This window comes from Drosophila yakuba, chromosome X (genome assembly GCF_016746365.2).
Source record: "Drosophila yakuba strain Tai18E2 chromosome X, Prin_Dyak_Tai18E2_2.1, whole genome shotgun sequence".
Classification (NCBI taxonomy): Eukaryota; Metazoa; Arthropoda; class Insecta; order Diptera; family Drosophilidae; genus Drosophila; species Drosophila yakuba.
The window spans coordinates 20,943,255-20,965,764 of record NC_052526.2 but is presented as its reverse complement, the minus strand read 5'-3'; the positions used below and the strand labels follow the sequence as shown (position 1 = coordinate 20,965,764).

The window sequence follows — 22,510 nt, the reverse complement described above, 5'->3', positions numbered from 1 at the left end:
AACGGAAACGAAAACGAAATCGCAAGACATGGGCGGCATTTTTAAAGTAAATATGTAAAGACGCTGTAAAGAGAACGGAGCAAACTAATCGAGTTTTTTATTCGCTTATTATACAATTACCAGTTATAAAAACAAACGAAAATACGAAAATACAAAAAAACCAAAAATACAAAAATGCAAAAATACGAACAAATCGAACAAACAGTCTTCTCAAGGGGCCCTTCCACACAAAACCGAATCGAAACTGAATCCTTTAAGGATCCAATTCAAGGATTCCGATTAACAGAAGAACAGAAGAACAGATGCGAAAGCCGCGAAGGAGCCCCTTGGGAGGAAAAGTTTTGGTCATGGGAGTTCCGAGCCCAGATCGGAGCTCCACCTACACGTACATATAAATATAACACAATTAGTTCGTAAATATATTTCTGTGTTAAATGTTGTCATCGTACGCGTTGTAGTTATTACAAAAGAAAATCCCTATGAATAACGCAAAACAAGTGGGCCGAACTCCTCGAATTACCCAAAATCCGAGAAATGGCCAGCTGGAGATTCCAAACGAAATTCGCACATTTTTTTCAAAGGCTCGGCGGCAGCAGCAATAAGACGAGAGAAGATCGAGTTGTACAACATATATATATTTAAATATATAGTATGCATAGTTAAAGCAAATGTAAAGAACAGAGGCATAAATCGAAGCGCTTAGTGGCATAATAATAAACGAGTAAATGTACCACAAAGGCGATTCTAGCGAATCGCAAGAACAGTTTAAAAATTCTTGTAAGAAGTACGAAATACAAAAATTAACTAATAAGTGTGTTCCAGAAACCACTTTTGCCCCGTCTGCTTTTCGGAACTGTTCCGATGAGCGGCAGAAACCAAATTTCTGGAATGAAAACATATTTTATGCGAAAAATCGAAATGGGTCGGCGGGTCGACGAAAAGCGCGCAGTCAAGAGGAATTTCTTTCAAAAGCAAATAGCGGCAAAGTAAAGCGCTAAAAAACATCCAACAAAAATATTAAATAAAATAAAAATATAAAATTTAATTGCATTAGTTAGATGGAGAATTGTTGTTTTTTAATGGGAGCCGATGGAGTCGTCACTGAAGTGCTGAAGGTAGGTTTGCTGAATCACAACATAACTTTAAACTATTTCAAACGATAAACTTTAAAAAAATATTCGAAACCATGTAGAAGGTGGTAATTTAATTTTAGTAAATAACGCAACATTTGCAAATCTGCGGAAAAAAGGTTTAGAATATCGGATCATAAGTTTAGGAATTATTATGTCGGGCCAAGTTAAAAATAATAAGATACGATTTCATCAATTAGAAGCGAACGGCGTACAAAAAACACATGCCTTCTCTTTCTAAATTATTTCACTTTTTATTTTGTATAGTTTCCTTTTATCATATTTTGTGCAGATTTCTTCTTATAGCAGCAATTTGTATAATAAATATATTTTTGTCATTTAATTATATTCTTTTCCTTGTTTTCTTTGATTTCTTTAGTGTGCTGTCACTTAGCTTAACAAATAAGAATAGCGCAATTTATTGCTTCGCACAATTGAACATTGAAGAATTGCCTATATATTATGTCTCTCAAAGGTACTTGCATCAGAATAATAATTACAAATTAAGGCAAACAAATATTAAGGTAAATTATTACAAAAAATACAAGCGAAAAGGGGACCGAATTCCGCACATTTCTTTCTGATCATTATCAACAACAATGGTGGGAGTAGAGTATAAGGTAAAATAATATAATATATAATAGAGATATATAAAAGATCATAGAAATAGCCATATATAAATACATAAAAGCAATTGAATTGGATTTTGCGTTATCATCTTTTCGGGCGAACAATCATCTCATCTTTGGAATTGTTTTCGTTTTTCGTTTAAGTAGGGAAAGTGGAAATGAAGCCCTCCTTATATGGTAATCTGTTCAGTTTTTGTCATCTACGCGTTTCTGTTTAAGCCTTGTTTGATATTGCTGCTTTTAAGGCCTCTCCCACTTTGAAATCCATTTTGCTGGCTCTGCCTTGATCTAAGTGTGTGTTTTTATCTGCTGTTCAGTAATAGGTATAGTATTTTTGAAATATACTCGTACTTGTGTTAATTATTGTTAATTGCACTGCTTGCGGCCACTAGCTCGGGAACGTTGGAGGAGGCGGCACTGCTCTGACTAACAGTGCGGGCGTGATCCACATGGTTTTGTGTCGGTGCCGCAGACGGTGTCGCTCCCGAAGCTCCTGCTAGCGATCCTGAAGCTTCTCCCGATTGCACAGGCGTCCCCTCGTCCGCTCCAGTTGCGTGTCCGGGTACGGGCTCCACTGTGGGAAAGACGGGCGGCGAAGCGGGCGCGCCCACGGGCGTCTGCACCATTGGAGTGGGAGGCGAACGATTTGCTGGCAACTGATGTGCAGTGGCTCCAGTCATCTGCATGTGGTACCTTTGCAGAAAAGTTAATGAACATTAAATCGGGACACAATACCGAACGACCTGCGGAACCCACTTGTAAATGTTCTCGGTGCTTTCGACAACACCTTGGGTGAGATTTAGGCTCCGCCCCTTGATGCCCGACTCTTTAGCCGGTGGGGACCACCAGTTGAAGACGCGTCCCACCACCGGCACGTGGCGCAGGATACCCTCCTGCCAGAGCTTCTCCTCCGATTCGCGCTGCAGATCTGCGGTAACCGCCTCAATGCCCTGAGTGTAAAAATAAATTACGACATGTTACGTTAATCCAGCGCGATGGTGGTAGCCAACCTTTTTAACAATCTCCGACATGGTGTCCAATACCCGCGAGTTTTCCTGAACGCTCTTGCCCACCGTGACCACCAAGTCTAGCAGCTCTTCGACCTCCGTTTCGTGGGTGACCATTCCGAATCGCACACAAATCAGGCCATCGGTGCCCTCGCCTAGTGAAAAGGCGTTGTCTGTGGACTTCAGGGCCTCCACCAGGTCGATGTTCAGCTTGTTTAGCTCTGTTTTGGCCTGGTCTGTCAGCAGGGACTCCCAGCCCTCGGGCACGAAGCGAACGCCACCCATGCCCGCCCATTCGGGCAGTGGAACGAGGCGCAGCACCTCGCTGCGCTCCACCAAATGAATGAAGCGTGCTTTGTGCTTGATGGTCGCGCGCAGGATGTCCACATGTGCCTCTAAGCTCTGTGCGAAGCTCTCCAGGTTCTCGGAGCTCGGCGGCTGCTCACCCAACCCCAATTCCAGCGGACAGTAGCGGATGCAGCTGCCGTGCGTCGGGTGTTCAATCACCTCAAAGTCAAACTGCAAGAACATGGTGATTAGGGTCATACAATGGGGTGATTCATTTCACACTGCATACGTTGGGACAGTCGCGTTGCAAGATTTGACCCAGCCAGGAGTTGAGCCGGTCAAAGTAGGAAGCATTGTTAATCTTCTCCAGCGGCTTGAGGCCTTCGGCCGTCTCTCGCTCAGCAGCGGCGACGGCTATGGCGGAGGAGCCACTCCCTCCCAACGGAATGGTGGTGCTGCCGTCGAACTGATAGGCGACCACAGGGGCGGCGGCATCAAAAAGCGCCTGCACATCGAAGGGGTTCTGAATGACGTCCGACAACGAGGCTCCGGTCTGCGCTCCAGGAGTATGGCTCTGAATATGAGAAAACCCTTTGGTAAGCTAAACATATTTTTTTTCGGAAATTTTGCAATAATTTACCAACACCCGGATGCCCTCACACTTCGATGCGATCTCGAAGAGAATACTGCAGGTCTGGAAGGCCACATGCAGCCGCTCCGCAATCGCCTTCCGGCCCAGAGCCTGCAGACTGGTCCACAAGGACAGGGCATTGAGACGACGCGACAGTATGGGATCGGATTCGAAGGCACTCAAAGCGCTATTCTGTAGCGGACGGTGCAGCAGGACGATCGGCAGACTGGGCACACCCAGCCAACTGCCCAAATTGAGGGCCATGGAGTGGAGCACCTCCTCCACATGGCCCTGATTCTGGGCGCAGACCAAGGCGGCCAGCCCGTGGCCACTGGCATGCAGCCACATGTTGTGCGCCTTGCACACGTCCCTCAGCCGGAGCAGGTTGTCCACATAGCCACACAACGAGGCACCAATGTCGGCGACCACCAGCAGCGGCGTCCGGTTATTGCCCACATCCTGCTGAATTTGCTTTTGCAGCAGCGTCACATCCATTGTTCCGGACTGGCTGTGCTCTGGTATGACCTTGATGGCCTCCAGCGGGATGCCCAACTGGCGGCAGGCGTAGTGCAGCCTCATTGGCGTCGTATTCTCCGATATATAAAACGTGGGCTGCGCCAAGGCAGGTATGCCACCCTCCAAGTACCCCGGACACCTGGCCACGATGGCCAGTCGCACCGTGCGCAGAACTGCGTCCGCATTGTCCGCGTGGAAGCTGCTCGCCGGGTGGGCAAAGTGAAACAACGTGCCCAACCATCGGGTGGCGTCACCGGAAATGCTGTTCGTCACCCGAAGCAGCTGCTGGCGGTCCAGATGCGACAAATAGGCCACAATGCTGTGCGAGATGAGGGCCAAGTGGGAGACGTCATCCAGGGCGGGCAGCGGGAACTCGGGATCATCGTCACTGTCCGTGTAGGAGACCAATTGCTCCAGGGACTTCAGAATGTCGGAGGGCACTCGGTGCTTCGCTGGCAGGAGGTCCTCACTGATCACCCGCTTCCCAGCATCCTCCTCCTCCTCCTCCTCGTTCTCGACGAGATGTGGGTTCTCTGGCGTGGACGATACCTTAACGTTCTCCAAGCGCTGCAGCACCTGCGAGGATCGCAGCTCCAGCTCCGCCAGGCCCGATCGAATCTATAAGGTAAATACATGGCTAATTAGGCGGCAAAGTAGACAAGGTAAACAACAGCGCTCCAGAAGTTGACGTGTCTTCCGTCGTCGTCAGCAAAAAAAAAAAGAAAGAAGCAGGGCGAAAAACACGAAACACTCACACTGGAAGCGGCGATTTCGGCCACCGCTGGCGTTGATTGGCCCGGATCCGGTTCTTGGTCTACGACCGGACTCTGGCCGGGATCGTCATCCGATCTACCAGCCGCTGACATGGTTTCAGTGCGGTCTAAATCACTTTTAACTTATCGCCTGCGATGCAAAATAATTGTTTTCGTTTCGTGCCACTGCGTCTGTGTGGGTGGGTGTGTGTGTGTGGGGCGGGCGTGTGTGCGTGTGTTGGTGGGAGAGAGGCTGATGTGGAATGGTGTGACCGTAGTGGGGGCGGCGCAATAAGACCGCAAATTGTGTTCGCTTTTGGCCATTGGTTCTGGTGATGGAACAAGTTCGCGGCTAAATTGAAAAACTTACCTAATATCATTGTAATTAACGGTGTTTAAAGAGGTTGAACTACTGCTGTTTAACCGTATATAACGTATATAACATCTACGCGTTTTTTTTAATTCAACATTGATCAAAAAACAATGAGATCATATCATTTATGGTACCACTCACTCAAATTAACCACGGCTTGTGTCTCCGCTGAGTGTGAGAAAAGCGATTTCCGTATTTTAAAGCAACCAGCGCACGGTCCCACTATCGATAGTTGCGAAAAATTATCGATGCTGCGAAAGTGCGATAGTATCGAGTAAACATGAGTTTGTGCATGAGTGTGGGAATTTATTAAACAAAAACGAAACGCGGACAAACTATATTTATGTAATAAACGCCAAGCCGCAACGCCAAAGAGCATTGAGCAGATCACGGCTAGATCGTATTATTTCGGCGAACGCACCTCTCAATCGACTACAATCAAAGTGCAAAAGCTCAATCAATTGATTCGTTTTGCTCAACCAAAAACAAAATCTATCCCCAAATCGGTGCGATAGTTGCCAAAAAGTAAAATCAACTACATAAAAACACAACACACACACACACACGCGTGCAAGACAACAAAAAAGAAGAAGAGCAGACGCCAGCTATAAAAAAAGCCCCAAAGAAGTGAAAATAAGACCATCCCCCCTTCTCCACCAAAAAGGGGTAATAAAACTGGGCGACAACTAATAATTGAACCCAAAAAACCCGCGAAAATTTGTAAAGAAAAACTATTTTCCAACAAAATAACTAGAAGCCTTGTTATCGATTTTGTTCCGTGTGTTTGTGTGTGTGAAGCGCGCCCGCGTGCGGTTGTGTGGGTGAGTGTGTGTACGTGTGCTCTCGGCGCGTTATCAAAAACAACAACATTCGTTGCAAAAGGAGAAATAAAGAAGAAGAAGAAGGAAACTTCTTTAGCCGGTTGCAAAACGCGCCATCTCGCTCGCACCGCGGTCAATCGCGGATCGTGGTCGATTTATCCAATTAATCGTCCCGAAAAAAAACACTGTACAAGTAGTTGAATTATTTCAAATGATTTCGCTGCTGCAAATGAAATTCCATGCACTTTTGTTGTTGCTATCAAAAGTATGGACATGCATCTGTTTCATGTTCAATCGCCAAGTGCGAGCTGTAAGTACTAAAATTGTATGAAAGCAGAAGAAATAAATCAAGAACGAAAATAGTTTTATTTTTACCCGCCCGAAACCCCGAAATAATTCCCAACCCGCTCCCGCAATCGACATCAAGTACTACTGCTTCAGAATAATAATAATAAAAGCGGCCGCTCTGATAAGACTTTCAATGATACAGTCCGCACTCGCTGCATTGCACAGTGGGTGTGATGCATTCAATTTGGAAATGTATCTAAAGATTTGCATAAATAAATTTTATTTTAAAGGCAAATACTATTTTTTTAAAAGTCATTCTAACAAATTGATATAATATAGTTGTTTGTATCCACAATCTTTTCAATTTCCAAAGTAAAAATTTAGTTTTTTATTATATTTCCGAATTATATTAACGCTACTTCAAGGTGGGACAAGTTAATATTAATGTAAAATCTGTAATAGTTTGGAAGTTATATTTATTTCTGGGCAACACTTAGCCAGTGACACCTTTCATAGAGTATGCCTTTATCAAGATTTTCCACACGTTTAATGGGGCTTTTTCCGCCGAATCCCCGCTCCTCCGAGAAGTGTTGTCCACTGTTCACCCATCCGCCTTATCGACCACCACCCGCCCTCAATGTTCTCCACTAGACCGGCAGTTTTGGCCAGAAATCGTGACGCGGCAAGAAGCACTGACCTTCGACCTGCTAACTTGTACTTTCCCACCATTACACGCTCAATTAACGCCTAAATATGTAGATATCGCTGAATCCTCATCAACATGATATTTTATTGCACAGCTAATAATTCATAAATTTGTAAAACCATTTAAATGATTTTTTCAATATTTATTTATTTATTTGAAATGATAATGGCTTCATTTCGGTATAATACATAATTTATAAATCAGAAAATTGGGGTTTCCTATGCACTAGCGATAAACGCAATTACTTGGCCTTATTGATCGCACCCAACATCCCCATGCACCCCAACCCGCAAAGTTTAGGGACGTACGACCACCAAGCCCATCATATGAACCCCATGTCGAATGCCTTTCAAGTACTGCTCCGTTGATTATGTATTAACTTTCTTAGTTTATCCAGTATCAACCGGTTAAATACGAACTCTTCCCGCTGTCACCCGTCTCGCGGCACCGCCTGAGCCTGGTGCAGCGAAAGACCCTCGTTCTGGACCTGGACGAAACGCTGATCCACTCCCATCACAATGCGATGCCCCGGAACACGGTGAAGCCGGGCACGCCGCACGACTTCACCGTCAAAGTGACCATCGATCGGAATCCAGTACGGTTTTTCGTGCATAAGAGACCGCATGTGGACTATTTCCTGGACGTGGTAAGTTCTTGAATTGATTAGTCAAAACGACCGAGAGAAATAGGTTGCCACATCAACTTATTCCTTGTTTCCCGCAGGTTTCGCAGTGGTATGATCTGGTGGTCTTCACTGCCAGCATGGAGATATACGGAGCGGCGGTGGCAGACAAGCTGGACAACGGACGAAACATCCTCCGGAGGCGATACTACAGACAACACTGCACGCCCGACTACGGATCCTATACCAAAGACCTGTCGGCCATCTGCAGTGACTTAAATAGGGTAAGCTCGGGAACTTGCAATTCCATGCCAGCCATCAGGTCCAACTTGGAAATAAAGCTTACTTGCAAATTGATATGGATTTAATGTATTGTTAAGTAGAAAGTGCTGCATAAGGTAGATTCTACTACAAATTACTAAGGAATTTATATTATTTATTGTCTGTAGGAGAATTTGATCCCTTTATTGACCGCCGTTCTTTACAGATATTCATCATTGACAATTCGCCCGGGGCCTATCGCTGTTTTCCCAACAACGCCATACCCATCAAAAGTTGGTTCTCGGACCCGATGGACACGGCGCTGCTGTCGCTGCTGCCCATGCTGGATGCGCTGAGGTTTACGAACGACGTGAGATCGGTGCTGTCGAGGAATTTGCACCTGCACCGCCTCTGGTAGCAGGTGGGCCGCTTGTCGCTAGTTTAGTTAATCTATTTAGGAGGAGCAATGATAGCCAGCGAAGTGGGGATAATATCTTCTGAAATTAACAACAAACATGGTGGTGCTGTGACACATTAACGAATTTTTTCATTATTATTATTTTCACCATTCAGTCAGATGAGCGGAGGACACACAGATAAAGGAGAAAGTTGAGGATAGATGATAGATTGACAGATTTGGAAGCGATGGTTTTTCCTTTTGTGTATAGAGACTAAAAGAGTTTGTAACAATCTAACTATACATGCATATTTGTCCATATGTGTAGACCAGCTATGTTTATTAGACTTATTATTTTTTTTTTGCTTGTTTTGTGCGGGTATATTTTGATTATAATATCAAATGGAAACTCTTGAATACAGTATATATATGGAAGTAAAGCAGAGTAGAAAGCGAATTGTCAACATAAAGAACAAATTTGTCAAGTTATATATCATATTATTATAAATTAAATATAAGGCCACTTACAACAAGAGTCTTATAATTTCTATACCATGATAACATTTAATTAGTATGACACGAATTGTTTTTGTGAAGATAACGAGACAAAGCAAAATACTTATATTTATACAAATTAGTTGATTACGAAACTTTCCTGGACATCATTATTATGTATAATTATTGAATATGTAACCGATTCTGTATAGACTTATATATGTTCTGCCCTCGTTTCCTGTACAAAACTAAACGAATGGAAGATCTTCAAGAGTTTCATTGCTTGCAAACCAAACAACACTTTTTTATGGATAAGATTTTTGACTTTCGGGGAAGTTATATATTTATACAATATATATAAAAATCTACTACTAAGCAACAACCAACAACTATAAACTACTATTAAAGTAAACAACAATCGACAAGCAAGCAAGTAAGGCAGAAGTTATATTTTCTAAGGCGAGCCAAGTAGCAAAAAGAATTAAAAATCACATTAATTCTGATAGGATCGGATCAGATCAGGTTAATGAGCCGCAGACTGGGACAGATATATATAGGGAGTTTAGAGAGCCAAATCACTAATTATACGAGAACCGAGTTAGTCTGAGAATTGAGAAATCGTGGCACATCATCCGAGGCATCACAGGATATTCAGGAAAGCAGCAGAGGAATTAAGCATGAGAGAAAAAGAAACACGTGAAAACTGCTTCCATAGTTAATGTTATTTCCAAAAGCATAAATACAACACTAAACTAAACAACAAAAGCTTGCACACGCCCTTACCCTTAACCCCACCCTTATCCTATTGTTCTTTTTATCTTACTGTACATTTATAACAATCAATATTTGTTTATTTATTGCAAGGAAAACGAGAATAATACGTGTATGCGATGTTGTTAATTTTAAGTAGTTTGTAGCAAATTTGTTAAACTGAAGAGTAAATGAAATAAATGAGAAAGGGAACACGAAATCTGAAAAAGAATTACAAAAATACAACAAAATCATACAAAATCAAAAACATTGTGTTTTCTTTAATATGATGTTTGAATTTGGCGCTCTCTTTCTGTTCTGCAGAATCCAGTCGTTTAACAGACTGCTAATGCAAAACTGTTAGTGCAAATAATGTGCTGTTAAGCGCACAAATAATGAATGAAGGTCGCTTTTGGTAAGTTGGCACAAACAATTTGATACTCTATTTGGAACAATAATATGCTATTTATTTATTTAAAACTGCCTTCCGCTGGTCTGAGTAACAATAATATGTTACCGTAAGAAAAACGCTTACATTTTGTTAAACACGATTTATAAAGATATCTATTGACATAAGCTTTTAATTTTGTATCAACTATTGTAGGCGTAATATAAAAATCATAACAAGTTTTTCAATTGGTTGACTACATTTAAGTCTTTCACTATGTCTTCCTTAGCAGTATCGATTATATACGTAAATCGATGTACTAGACATGTAGGGTATCGCAAAGTGCTGTTAGCTGTCACTTTGAGGTTATGACCGCCTGCTTTTCCGACAAAAACAGCAAGTTACCGTGAAACTGAAGCGCCGCAGTTTTTACGCAACGCAACTGGTAAGGAGTCGCCCGGAATCCAGATCGCCTTGGCCGCAAGAACCATACAAGCATATTTAACACGAAGCCTCCCCGTATTTAGGAAAACCGAATCCATGGCCACCGCCGCAGCTGTAGCAAAAGTCGGAAAATCAGTGCACCGCATTTTCGTGGGCAATCTGCCGTGGACAGTGGGCCACCAGGAGTTGCGTGGCTACTTCCGCGAATTCGGACGCGTGGTGTCCGCCAACGTGATCTTCGACAAGCGAACGGGGTGCTCCAAGGGCTACGGCTTCGTTAGCTTTAATAGTTTGGCCGCGCTGGAGAAGATCGAGAACGAACAGAAGCACATACTGGAGGGCAACTACCTCAACATACAGAAATCCTAGATTCCCCTCTTCAATTGTCATTTAGTTTATAAGCTTGGTAGTTTTTTTTTTTTTGTTGACATGTCGGACAGCGATACGGATCCCGAGGAGGAGCTATTTCACCTAGCCACCGAGCATGTGGCCAAACAGTCGACCAGCATTGGCTCCGCGGACCTTCTACTCTTTTACGGATACTACAAGCAGGCCACGAACGGCCCCTGCGAGGAGCCAAGTCCAGGTCTGCTCCAACTGAAGGCCAAGAGCAAGTGGCAGGCGTGGCGGAATCTGGGAACAATGTCCCCCTTCGCTGCCAGGCAGGCCTACGTTCAGAAACTGCAGGAGCTGCAACCCAACTGGCGGTCCCGGCGCAACCCAGGGTGGGTCGTTCACTCTATTGAATCGGCTCCACTGGAGGACCAGCGGTTGGACAGCGAAAAGACCCTGTTTGACCACGTCAAGGAGAACAATCTAGAAAGGCTCCGAGAACTGCTGCAGCTCGATGATTTGGTTAAGCTGGACGAGCATGGCATGGCGCTCATCCATTGGGCCACCGATCGCAATGCCGTCGAAATCATCCAGTTTCTGGTCCGGAGTGGCGCTAATGTAGATCAGCGAGATGCGGAACAACAGACACCGCTGCACTACGCCGCCAGTTGTGGACACTTGGAGGCGCTTCTATGCCTGCTGGAGCTAAGGGCCAATCTGGAGCTATGCGATTCAGATGGACAGACTTGTTACGACGTGGCTGACGATGAACAGATCTGCCAGGTTCTTCAAACGGAAAGGAAACGACTCGCTGGATCCGCATCCTGATGCCAAAATCTTAAGTCGCTAGGTGCTCTTCTGCTTTAAAGTCCGCAAGGTGCTGTGAACCATTGTAAATCGCCGACAAGTTAAAAAGCATTTGAGTTATTTGTACGATATTTAGAAGTGGTACACATTTTTAACATTTTAAGTTGTTAAGTTCTTTGGAACTATAATAAACATTCATAAATGTAATTTTGAATATACTTTTCTCCAGAACTATCTAATGTAATGGAATTTTAGGAAATCTTAGCATGCAGTAACTACAAGCGTCGTGGTCTGAAAAAGAAAGAGATGGACAGCTCTTTTTTCTTTGTTATTCTGATGAAAAGCTGTGATGTATTTCTCATAAAGCTGCAACTATCTGAAAATCTTTTGTATTCTTCAAACACCATTGAATGGAAATTAACATAGAAGATTAGCTTATTGCCTAAAGAGTAAATCCAATGACACAAGAATGAATTTATGTTACTAACGGATGTATTTTATTGACAATGAAATAAGGGTTCGTTTGCAGTGGTCGATCAACGCCTACTTCCACAGCTTCTTGATAGACATGTTCTTTTCCGAGTCCTTCTGCATCACCTTGGCCACGGCCATCTCGAAGTCCTCCTGGGTGACATGGACACGGCGCTCGCGCAGCGCATACATGCCGGCCTCCGTACAGACGCCCTTGACCTCCGCACCCGATGCGCCTGGCATTAGCTCGGCGATCTTGCGCAGATTGATTCCACGCGTTAGGTTCATCTTACGGGAGTGAATCTTCAGGATGTCCAGACGCGCCTCCTCGTTTGGTGGCGGGAACTCGATCTTGCGATCAATACGGCCGGGACGGAGCAGAGCGGGATCTAGGATGTCAATGCGATTGGTGGCCATGATCACCTTGATGTTCTTGGTGGCCTCAAAACCATCCAGCTGATTGAGTAGCTCCAGCATAGTACGCTGCACCTCGGAATCGCCGCCGGATCCCGACTCGATACGCGACGAGCCAATAGAATCGATTTCGTCCATGAAAATAATGGAAGGCGCATGTTCGCGGGCCATTACAAAGAGTTCTCGCACCATTCGCGAGCCCTCGCCGATGAATTTCTGGACCAGCTCCGAGCCAGAGACACGAATGAAGGTGCACTCGGTATGATGGGCAACGGCCCTGGCCAGTAAAGTCTTTCCTGTACCCGGAGGTCCATAAAGGAGCACTCCCTTCGGCTGGGCAATACCCAAAGCATCGAACAACTCTGGATGCTTTACGGGCAACTCAATCACCTCCTTGATCTCCTTAATCTGTTTGTCCAGGCCACCAACCATTTCATATGTGGAATCAGGCACTTTTTCGACCATCATAAGCGAGACCAGCGGATCCACCTTATTGGGCAGAATCTTGTGCAGCGTATAGCTCTCATTGCGCAGGGCCACACGGCAATTGGGGGTAACGTCGTTAATATCTATGTTTTTGTCCAGGTCGACGACGAACTTGCCCTCGGGATGCACCTTGACCAGCACCTTCTTCTTGTCCATCGGTTTCACAACCTCGCCCACATAGCTACCCTGTTCCTGGAGCAGCTGCAGCTCCTCCCGCAGCATGCGAACTGCAAAATAGTAATGTAGTAATTGTGGGCATTTATCGCAAGATTTAACAGTATATGTTTTCTATGTCCCATAGCTAACCCACAATGGAAACAACGTGAAGTGGATACCCTGCAGTAAATTTACCTTTAGCATTGAGCTCATTGCGCTGGGCTTGCAGACGTCTTAGATTCTGGTGCTTCTCGGCCACAACCAGCTGCAGTTCCTCGATCTTTTGGATGTAGTAGGAGCGGAATCCCTCGCCTTTTTGGTAGGCCGACTCGATTTCCATCTGGGAAAACAGCATTAGTTTTCCGCGACGAAAAAGCTAAGGAATTCAAAGGCACATACCCGATTCGTCACCGTCATTTTGTTTGCCGGACCTGATTACAATTTAATATGTTATTATTCGTCGTGTTTCCTTCACAATGCAAAAACGTTGAGTTAATTTTGGTATTTTGTATGACTCGGCATTTGCTTTTGGAGATGGAACATGCCCTTTATCGCACTGCAGTCAGACCACCGATATCACAGAGTAATCGGAATCGATAAGAATAGCTAGGTGGGAAACCTAGCTAATGTTCTCAAATTAAATGTTTCAAATGTAGAAGATATTAAAAATATGCAGGACATGTCTGTCCGTCCGTCTGTTTGCCCGTCTCTCTGTCCGTATGAACGTCAAAATATAAGGAATTATCACAATAGAAAAACTGTCAGAAAACTTCACATCCACAGAAGCAAATGTAGCCCACGCCTTGGAAATACATTCTATGGTTTTTTTTGGTACTAACTTTTTGTTTCAGTAACATCTAGCGTAACCCCAAAAATTTTCGGAATTACTCCTGAAATCAAAAGTTTACAGCATGCCATCAGATCAGATCAGATTTACTATTTGCAGACGCTTTACCCGAGTATGAGTATCTGATAGTCGACTATGGCGTTCTCTCTTTTCATAAGTTACATTGTGTTTCCTTTGATTTTGTTTGGTTAGCAATTTAAAAGTAGTTAATTATAATTGATAATAAAATCAATAGTATGTAATGTATTTCTTATAAATTGTGAATAGTAAATGCGAATGAAACACCTTGTTAATCAAAAACAAAGTTGTCACCTGATTTTCAATATTATCGTTCAAAGTTTCAAAAAATTGTAAGTTCTAATGGGTAGACGGAATTCATCAAAATGTGCTTTGAGAACAAAGTACTGCTATGTTTTGACGCAAAATAAGAAATATATTCAAAATCCCCTGCCGAAAACCGAACAACTTCCCACACTTAAACCTTCTATTTTGTGCAAGAGTACAGATCTCACAATCAATTTTCTTTCGTTTGTTAAATTTATATTTGAAAGTCTAAAATGCCGGCCACCAAGGGTCTTCTGTTCAAGCGCTACATCCGGATCGAGTTGAACTTGTGGCGACGGACACTCTTCGAGATCGTCGCCCTGGTGATTATGGTCCTTGTGATCTTCCTAAATCCCATTGCCCACTCCAAGCGGCTTCTCTACAGGACCACCGATAACGAAAACGAACAGAGCATCGTATCCCACAAGCTGCAGGACATAAATATATTGACGTAAGTGCAAGCTCTTTAAATGGGTTAATTTTGAGCGTACCTTTTGAATGTAGCTCCTTTCAAAGTAGGGAGCTCCATACAAAAGGTCTCAAATTAGGCTAATAACTCCATGATTATATTACTTTCCGCAGACGCATGGTGGACTCGAAGCGGGAGAAAACCAAGTACATCCTAGCCTTCACGCCCAAAACCGATTTCACGTCGGACGTGACCAAGAATGTGGCCAAAACGCTGGAACTGAGCTCAACGGTGGGCTACGAAAGCGAGTCCGAAATGCAAAATCAGTTCGACGAGCGGACTACCCTGGCGGGCATTGTTTTCAATGAGCTCCGTGATGGGGGCATTCCTCTGACGCTATCCGTCTCGATACGATTCCCCAGCGAGTTCCGCACAATCGCTCCGTTCCTCACCGAAGATCGCCTGTGGATAACCCGCTGCTCGGGTCGCATCAATCACGCACGGGATCGGGCCAAGCACGATAAAAAGCAGGATATATATATTCGCGAAGGTTTCCTGCAGCTGCAGCATCAGATCTTTGTGGAATGGTACCACCTTTTGACCAAAGACTCGGTCACCCCCTATAAGGAACCCAATGTCGAGGTCTACAACATCCTACTGAAGGCCGCCGACGAGCCGTGCTCCGTGATGAGTGTCGCCCGGCTGCCCACATTCTTGTATAACTTTATATACCTTCTGCCCTTCCTGAATATCATCAGAGTGAGTACGCCACCCAAGAAGCATAATGACATGAAATATTAGAAAGCTCTCTGGCTCTTTCCCAGAACGTGGCCGCCCAGGTGGAGGATGGTGTGATGGTGCACCAGTGGCACTACGGCTACTCCTTTGGCATGCAGTGGGGCATCAAGTTTTTGGTGCTTTTTCTCAGAATGTGCATTTTGGGTACCATATATACAGTAATGGTGTTGGTGAGTCCGTGTCACTTGGCCGTACTTGAAACTGAAGTAATTTAACCAATATATTTAGACCTTTTGGGCATTTGGAATGCGAGAAGGCGAGTTTTCCGGCACTGGAACGATAGCCTTTGTCTGTTTCATCATAGTGTACACCGTGGAGATCATTATTACCGGAATGGTGGTGGCCAAACTGTTTGCCAATCCCACGAATGCGGTCCTTTTCGCCTTGCTGCTCTGGCTGTTCATGTACGCGGCATTCTGCATTATACTGGAACGCTACTGGGACATCCACAAGTACTATGTGTTCTTCATCCTGGTGGCTTTCTGCAACTGCCAGATGCACTTCAGCATGAGTTTGTTCAGGAGCTGCATCGAGGAACCAGAAATGGTGAACACCATCGATTTCGTTGTGATCTTCACATCGGCCATAAGCTCGGCCTTGATTTACTTCCTCATTCTACTGGCGATTCAGTGGCGAATGCCGGGCACCTTCCTCAGTCGGCGTGTAGTGAACAATAGGCCGCGGAAGATACAGGATTCGGATAACACCATTATGTATTTGGGCAGGGCTCCGAGCTTCCAGAACTTTGAGTACGGTGATGTGGGCAGTGTGGAGCTCTTGCGATTGCGCCATGTCAGCACATCACATCGCGACTCGGAGCGAAAGATCCTGAAGAACATATCCATGCGAATCTATCGTGGCGAGGTGTTTGTGATTCTCGGCCACATTGGCTCCGGTAAACTTACACTTCTGAGGATTCTGGCCGGCCTCAAGTTCCCACTTCGTGGCAGTGTATTAATTAAGGGCAATAGCTATCAGCCCAATGGTAAGTTGGTTAATCTGGTAGAGTAAAGGGTTGTAATTAACAGGTACTTAAACGGAAGCGTTTCCGACCCTTTAAAGTATATATATTATTAATCAGGATCATAAGCCAAGTTAATCTGGCCATGTCCGTTTGTCTGTCCGTATAAACGCCGAGATCTTGGGATCTAAAAGAGCTGGGAACGAGTAAGTTTGCCACGCCCACTGGAACGCCCACAACCATTAATCTAAGACATCTGCATGCTTAACCATAAGATTTCTGCTGCATATCTCCCACTTTCTCGCACTTCCATTAGCTGAGTGAAGGGTATCTAATAGTCGAGGTACGCTGTAGTCATACCCATACTCATAAGAACCAATTCAACTAGGCGAAGCCCGTCGCATGGTGGACTTCCGTTTCGATGAGCATGGGCTCAACAAGCACTTGACCGTGGAACAGACCATCGACTACCATGTGCGCCTGAAACTGTCGCCCAGCGAGTCCGACCGCTACGAAATCGAGAGGCGCAAGTGGTTGGCCATACTGGATCAGCACGTGGAGAGTCGGAGGGTCCGGATCGGAAAGCTGAGTTCGGGATCCATGAAACTGGTGGCGCTGTGCTGCTGCCTGGCCGGAGATACGCCCATCATTATAATGGAGGAGCCGACCACCCAGCTTACGGGGCGGGAGGCGCAGTTGTTTTGGTCTATTGTCCATGCGGAGAAGGAAAATCGTGCCTTTATCATAGCCACTTACAGTGTTGGCGAGGCGGAGCACGTCGCAGATCGCATCGGGATCCTCAGCCTGGGCGTCCTGGAAGCCAGTGGCACACCATTCTTTTTGCGAGCCAAGTTCAGCAGCTATGTGGATCTGGTATTTATAAACCGATTTTATATCAACAGATCTATAACTGATAACGCGTATCGGTCTCTTTTTCAAGGTCATCATCAAGAAGCCTCATGTGCCTGATCAGCCTATCACTGACTACATAAACCAGATTATGTACAACATCGAGCCGGAAAATGAGATCGGTGATACCCTGACTTACAGGCTGCCTGTGATATACCGACCCAGGCTGCAGAAGCTACTGATTCACCTGGAGATCGATCGCAAGATGCTCGGCATTGAGAATGTGAGAGTGGTGGGTGCGGAACTCTCCGACATCTACATGACACTGGTCACCTCGTTTCGACTGCAGCAACAGATGATTCCGGATGTCAGTACGTATAAAGCCATCGAACCTGGGGTATTACCTATTTGGGGGCAATTATATTTAGCCAGGTGAAAAAAGAACTATTCAAATTCTATCCGTTTCTGCAGCGCAAACATTTAAATACCAGGTGGTTTCCAAGAGTCAACTGACCAAACAACGCATGCGAGCCATGTTCTACAAGAAGATGATCCACACGGCGCCCAATGTTTGGCCCGTTATCATGATCTTCACCAGCTTCGTTTTGATTGCCATCATTGCACGTCTGTCCGTGGCGCTGGATGTGCCGAAAGTGCGTCAGAACTCGATTCATATTGGTTTCAACGATCCAGAGGACGTGCTCAAATACATGCCAAATCTAAAGGGATGCGGGTACATCGACATCCAGTCAGCGGTGAAAGTTAACGAGAAGAAAAGCGTCGATGTCTCCCGAACTTTTGATGACGAATCCTTCGTTTGTAAAAAAGGAAGCTACCGGAACGATCTTAAAAAGAAGAACGAGCTAAGCAGTTTTGGGGCAGTGGAGGCGGACGGGAACGAATACCTAAACGGCTATATAACTCAGGATATATTTCACTCGGCTCCCATGATGCTGAACTTACTGCATAATGTCATACTTAGGTGAGAATTACCTATCGTCTACTATTTTAAAAGACTTCCCTTTTAATTGTGATAAGATCTTAATCTTTTAATGTATAATTCAGGGGCTATATCATTGATCAGGATCACTAGTCGAGTCGATCTAGTCTTGTCTGTCCGTATATCTGTCCGTATAAACGGCGGGATCTTTGCAACTATGAGAGCTAGAGAGGAGCAGATTCTATTTTCGGCTATTTTGCAGTGCACATTTTGTATCAAAGCTGTCTCTAAAGCAGTTTTTCTACTGCTTCGCAAAGCAGTCGTTTCTTTCTAATAGCCGCGTGATAAGTATTTACCGAGACGATTTATCTAATTAAAGAGTTCCCTGTGGTCTTTATTTTCAGACTTGCATATCCCGAGCAAAAGGATGTAGTTGCCTTGGTGGAGAACCATCCGCTGCCCACACGGCTGTCCCGGAAGATCAATGTGCTGGACAACAAGATCGCGCACATCCATGTGCCATTGGTTGTCGGATGCATCATACCGCTGACCGTGTCCGTTTTCGTCATCCCCCTGGTGGAGGAGGAGATGTATGGTCTTCGATTCCTGCAACATATGGCCGGACTTGGCTTGAGGGTCTTCTGGGGCATCAATCTGTTTTGGGACTGGTTCACCTTCTTCGTCTACTCGATCATCATTGTGGTTATCATGAGTCTGATGGGCATCGGTGGTTTTGGGTTTGCCGAGAACGCTATCCTGGTGCTACTGTTGACCATCTTCGGACTGGCGGCCCTGCCACTCACCTACCTGGTATCCATGTTCGTGAACAAGTCGATGGTCCGGGCATTTCTCGTTTCCGTACTCCTGCAGGGAACATCCGGCCTGGTACTCTATATCATCTACTGGGACGTCGCGAACAGCAATAAGATCTTCTTCTACGCCGCCTGCATGTCGCCCGGATTCTCGCTCCTGGACGGAGTTAGCAATGTGTACGCCCGGTATCTGGAGCAGGAAATCTGCGTCGACAAGTGCGAGGCGCACGACAGCTGCACGAAGGAGAACATGAAGGAGGTGGTGCCGAATTGCAAATGTGAGTCCTCGGTCCGGGTAATCCATTATTTGCCCTTTATTTTAGTTTTAGTTTTTATTAATCTTAAAATGTCATTTTAAAATCTTGGTGCTATTATTGGTCATGGCTTATTTTTGGACCGTTTTCTTAAATTAAATTCCGTAAATGTTTTATTTTGAAATTGATTAAGAGACCATCCGATTTCGTCCCTTATTTAATATATTAAATATCTTCAATAATTTTTTTCGTAGCAGTGCTTAATCCGAAATCTCATGAAAATTGCATGATCCTAATATGTTGTGTAGTACTTGCAAATTTCTTGCCAAATTAATAAATTTTATTTGATGTAATACTTTTTTTCATTGGTTTGCTCTAGTTGACACTCTGTTCAAGTGGGCTGCTCCGGGGATTTTACCTCCCATTGTGTACATGTTATTGTCTGCTTTATTTATCTTAATGCTGATTTTCTGGATTGAGCTGCATCGCAGGGAAAAGAAGTTCCATACATCCAGAGAGTGAGTTTTTAATATATTTATATGTATCGACCTATAAACCAAAACCGACTCTCCGGCAGTCTTCGTAATATGAGAACCGCCACCTATCCCTTCGACGATGGTGATGTGGCAGACGTGAAGCTAAAGATCGCCGAAGCGGATAACACCAAGGCCAAGCAGTCCGTCTTCTTAGTGGATCAGGTGGAGGCCAGGATCCCAGCTGCAGGCAAAAGGATACACACTGTCTCCTTTGCCCTGAACAAGTGAGTGTGGAGTAGTCCCCTATATATTGTACATGAGGATATAAAACTCATATCTGAAGTATAAATTTTCAATGTGGTTCACTAGCCGAGTCGATTGAGACTGTCCGTTTGTCTGTCCGTCCGTATAAACGACCAGATCCTAGAAAGCTGCGATTAAGCATGAGATTTCTGTGTTACAGAACGTCAGTTCGCTATTGTACAAGTGGCTTTTTCCCATAAGCTCGAATTTTTCACTTATTCACCAGGTGTATGTTTTTTTTCTAGATACATGTGCATGGGCATCTTCGGGCCTCGCAACTCTGGCAAGAGTCACTTGATAAGGCAGCTGGTGGGCCAGAAGGGATTCGCATTTGGAGAGATCTACATGCGAGGCCTGGACTTCAAGTACGATCTGGAAAGCATCCACACATACATGGGCTACTGTCCTCAGCACAAAGGACTCCTGAATGAGCTGACACCGCGGGAGCACATTCGCCTGTTGTGCATGATCCGTGGTGTTCCCGAGGCTAAGATCGGCGAAAAGATGCATGATCTGTGTCTCATGCTTAACATGACCGGTTGGATGCACCGGAAGTGCAGTTTGCTGACGGCGGAGAAGCGGCAAAAGTTAAAAATCGCCCTGGCACTGGTGGCCTACAACAAGGTCCTCATTCTGGACGAGCCCACGTGCGGCATGCCGGCAACTACCAGGCGGGAAATCTGGAACATCCTTCGGTATATCCGATACTGCGGCAAGACGATCATTTTTGCCACCAACGATGAGCTGGAGTGCAAGATCCTTGCCGACTTCATTATCCTGTTTCAGGACAGCGAGATGCTGGCCATCGGCAGCCTGCAGTATCTGCGATACAAGTACAGCCATGGATTTTACCTGGAGGTCCGGCTCATCCGTGATGGAGCCACCCTCGCCGAATCGGAAGAGAAGTGGGTTTTGCATAGCTATAACCTCTGGCTCATGGCTTAATAACCTTTTTTCTCTTCTTCAGTTTGCGTAAGGATGTGGAAAATTTGGCCAAGTTCGTCAACTTCCTGCACAACCGATCTGAGCTAGTGTAAGTGCTTGCCTGCTGCTATATAAATAGCATTACTTTTGATATCATTATCGTTTGGATGGGTTTCACATTTTCTGTATCATAGCTTGGTTACACAACACAGATTTTATAATAACTTATTTTTAATAATTTATGTTTCAGAGGACGTCTAAACAATTGGTTCAAGTTCTACGTGCCCGTGGGCCACATCGTTTACTCATTTCTGTATGGCGCCATGGAGAAGAACAAGTTGCGTCTAAACGTGAGTGACTACTGCATCTACCAGGCGGACATGATCAGTGTGGTGGCCCAGGTGCAGGAGACACGGGCCCAGTTGAAGCATCATCTCGTCCAGACGGAGGGTCCGCTTCCCCTGGACACGACAACCACCAAAAAGGGCAGGGGAAAGAAGTAATTCCGAGCCTTTATTGGGGAAAACATACTGTTTTGCCACGCATATTTTATAAACTTTGACATTATACGTTTTTAAACCGTGCTGAAATGTGAATGACTTTCATTTTTCAACCCCCTAAAATCAACCAAATCTGAACTAAATCTGAACACATTTGTATGTTCGTAGACTCTTGGGCCGACTTAATCGGAGGTCAATGTCTGGCCTCGGTTGTCCAGACGAAGGCTCTTGAATATGTGGGCTTTCCCGTTGTCAACGATTGAGAACTTTGAGGGTTCCACACGTGTGGTTTTGCATAATTAATATTAATCACTGGGAAAGTTTGTAGGTTCTGGGAAGTTCTGCACGTGCCCGCGTTCATTTTTTATTGTGTGCTCAATAAAAATCATCGTACCACTGACACTAGCACTAGCACACTAGCAATTGATAATTGATGAATGGGTATTTCAGCGACAGAAGTCATTTTTTATTATTATAAGTTGCTAATGCTGTGAGTTTTTAGCAAGTATTCAATTCAAAAATAATAATTGAGCGGATTAGATTTGATTAAGTAGCGGATTAAGGAGTATTAAAACTAATCTAAATTAGAATTTAAAATTTATCGCTTAGCGCGCGCAACCGTTATCGATAGACGAATAATCGATGCTCATATTTTTGGCGTTAGAATATTTCTCGCTCTCCCTTTCAATGTCAGCTGACGTAACAGTTGCTATTCGTGCTCTTTGCTACCGCTAGTGCTGCCTACAATTTGGTTTTAAAAAAGCTGTTTTTAAGGGACTAGAAAAACTTGTACAACAAATGACAATTTGATTTTACTTTCATGATATTTGTCTTAGATGTAGTGCCCATTGGAAACTAATAATCATGAATATTGTATATTTTAGAACGATTTTGTTAGCCCGTTAACAAACTGATTATATAAAATGCCATCCAAAAATTCTACAGCTG

The 22,510-nt window shown here is 44.6% G+C and overlaps 6 protein-coding genes across 8 annotated transcripts; 4 read left to right on the top strand and 2 right to left on the bottom strand.

The window, feature by feature from the left end:
• Positions 1–1,387: 1,387 nt before the first annotated feature.
• On the bottom strand, positions 1,388–5,195 carry LOC6526170 (pyridoxal-dependent decarboxylase domain-containing protein 1). Of its 2 annotated transcripts, XM_015191174.2 has the most exons (7): positions 4,957–5,195; positions 3,695–4,819; positions 3,344–3,628; positions 2,770–3,285; positions 2,516–2,709; positions 2,111–2,452; positions 1,388–2,047 (listed from the first exon to the last, which is right to left on the bottom strand). In XM_015191174.2, exons 1-6 carry the CDS (start codon positions 5,065–5,067, stop codon positions 2,116–2,118), a joined length of 2,568 nt encoding a protein of 855 aa, XP_015046660.1. In that variant the 5' UTR covers positions 5,068–5,195; the 3' UTR covers positions 1,388–2,047; positions 2,111–2,115. The 2 variants fall into 2 exon arrangements, with proteins under 2 accessions (XP_015046660.1, XP_002101980.1); XM_002101944.3 differs by having other exon boundaries at positions 1,388–2,452.
• A 383-nt stretch (positions 5,196–5,578) lies between these two features.
• On the top strand, positions 5,579–9,211 carry LOC6526169 (CTD nuclear envelope phosphatase 1 homolog). 2 transcript variants are annotated; one of them, XM_015191173.3, is made up of 4 exons: positions 5,579–6,457; positions 7,539–7,787; positions 7,865–8,047; positions 8,251–9,211. In XM_015191173.3, exons 1-4 carry the CDS (start codon positions 6,359–6,361, stop codon positions 8,440–8,442), a joined length of 723 nt encoding a protein of 240 aa, XP_015046659.1. In that variant the 5' UTR covers positions 5,579–6,358; the 3' UTR covers positions 8,443–9,211. The 2 variants fall into 2 exon arrangements, with proteins under 2 accessions (XP_015046659.1, XP_002101979.1); XM_002101943.4 differs by having other exon boundaries at positions 7,530–7,787.
• Positions 9,212–10,594: 1,383 nt separating this feature from the next.
• LOC6526168 (SRA stem-loop-interacting RNA-binding protein, mitochondrial) lies at positions 10,595–10,867 on the top strand. The gene has a single exon (XM_002101942.4). It carries the CDS (start codon positions 10,595–10,597, stop codon positions 10,865–10,867), a length of 273 nt encoding a protein of 90 aa, XP_002101978.1.
• A 60-nt stretch (positions 10,868–10,927) lies between these two features.
• On the top strand, positions 10,928–11,845 carry LOC6526167 (acyl-CoA-binding domain-containing protein 6). Its single transcript, XM_002101941.4, has one exon. The coding sequence runs from the start codon at positions 10,928–10,930 to the stop codon at positions 11,657–11,659; it is 732 nt and encodes a 243-aa protein (XP_002101977.1). The 3' UTR covers positions 11,660–11,845.
• Positions 11,846–12,112: 267 nt separating this feature from the next.
• Positions 12,113–13,724, bottom strand: LOC6526166 (26S proteasome regulatory subunit 8). Its single transcript, XM_002101940.3, has 3 exons — positions 13,565–13,724; positions 13,361–13,505; positions 12,113–13,236 (listed from the first exon to the last, which is right to left on the bottom strand). The coding sequence occupies exons 1-3, from the start codon at positions 13,580–13,582 to the stop codon at positions 12,182–12,184; spliced, it is 1,218 nt and encodes a 405-aa protein (XP_002101976.1). The 5' UTR covers positions 13,583–13,724; the 3' UTR covers positions 12,113–12,181.
• A 661-nt stretch (positions 13,725–14,385) lies between these two features.
• Positions 14,386–21,652, top strand: LOC6526165 (phospholipid-transporting ATPase ABCA3). Its single transcript, XM_002101939.4, has 13 exons — positions 14,386–14,787; positions 14,919–15,504; positions 15,570–15,713; positions 15,772–16,528; positions 16,893–17,377; positions 17,445–17,724; positions 17,825–18,335; positions 18,698–19,383; positions 19,739–19,877; positions 19,937–20,119; positions 20,384–21,043; positions 21,106–21,171; positions 21,313–21,652. Exons 1-13 carry the CDS (start codon positions 14,570–14,572, stop codon positions 21,563–21,565), a joined length of 4,968 nt encoding a protein of 1,655 aa, XP_002101975.1. The 5' UTR covers positions 14,386–14,569; the 3' UTR covers positions 21,566–21,652.
• Positions 21,653–22,510: the final 858 nt, after the last annotated feature.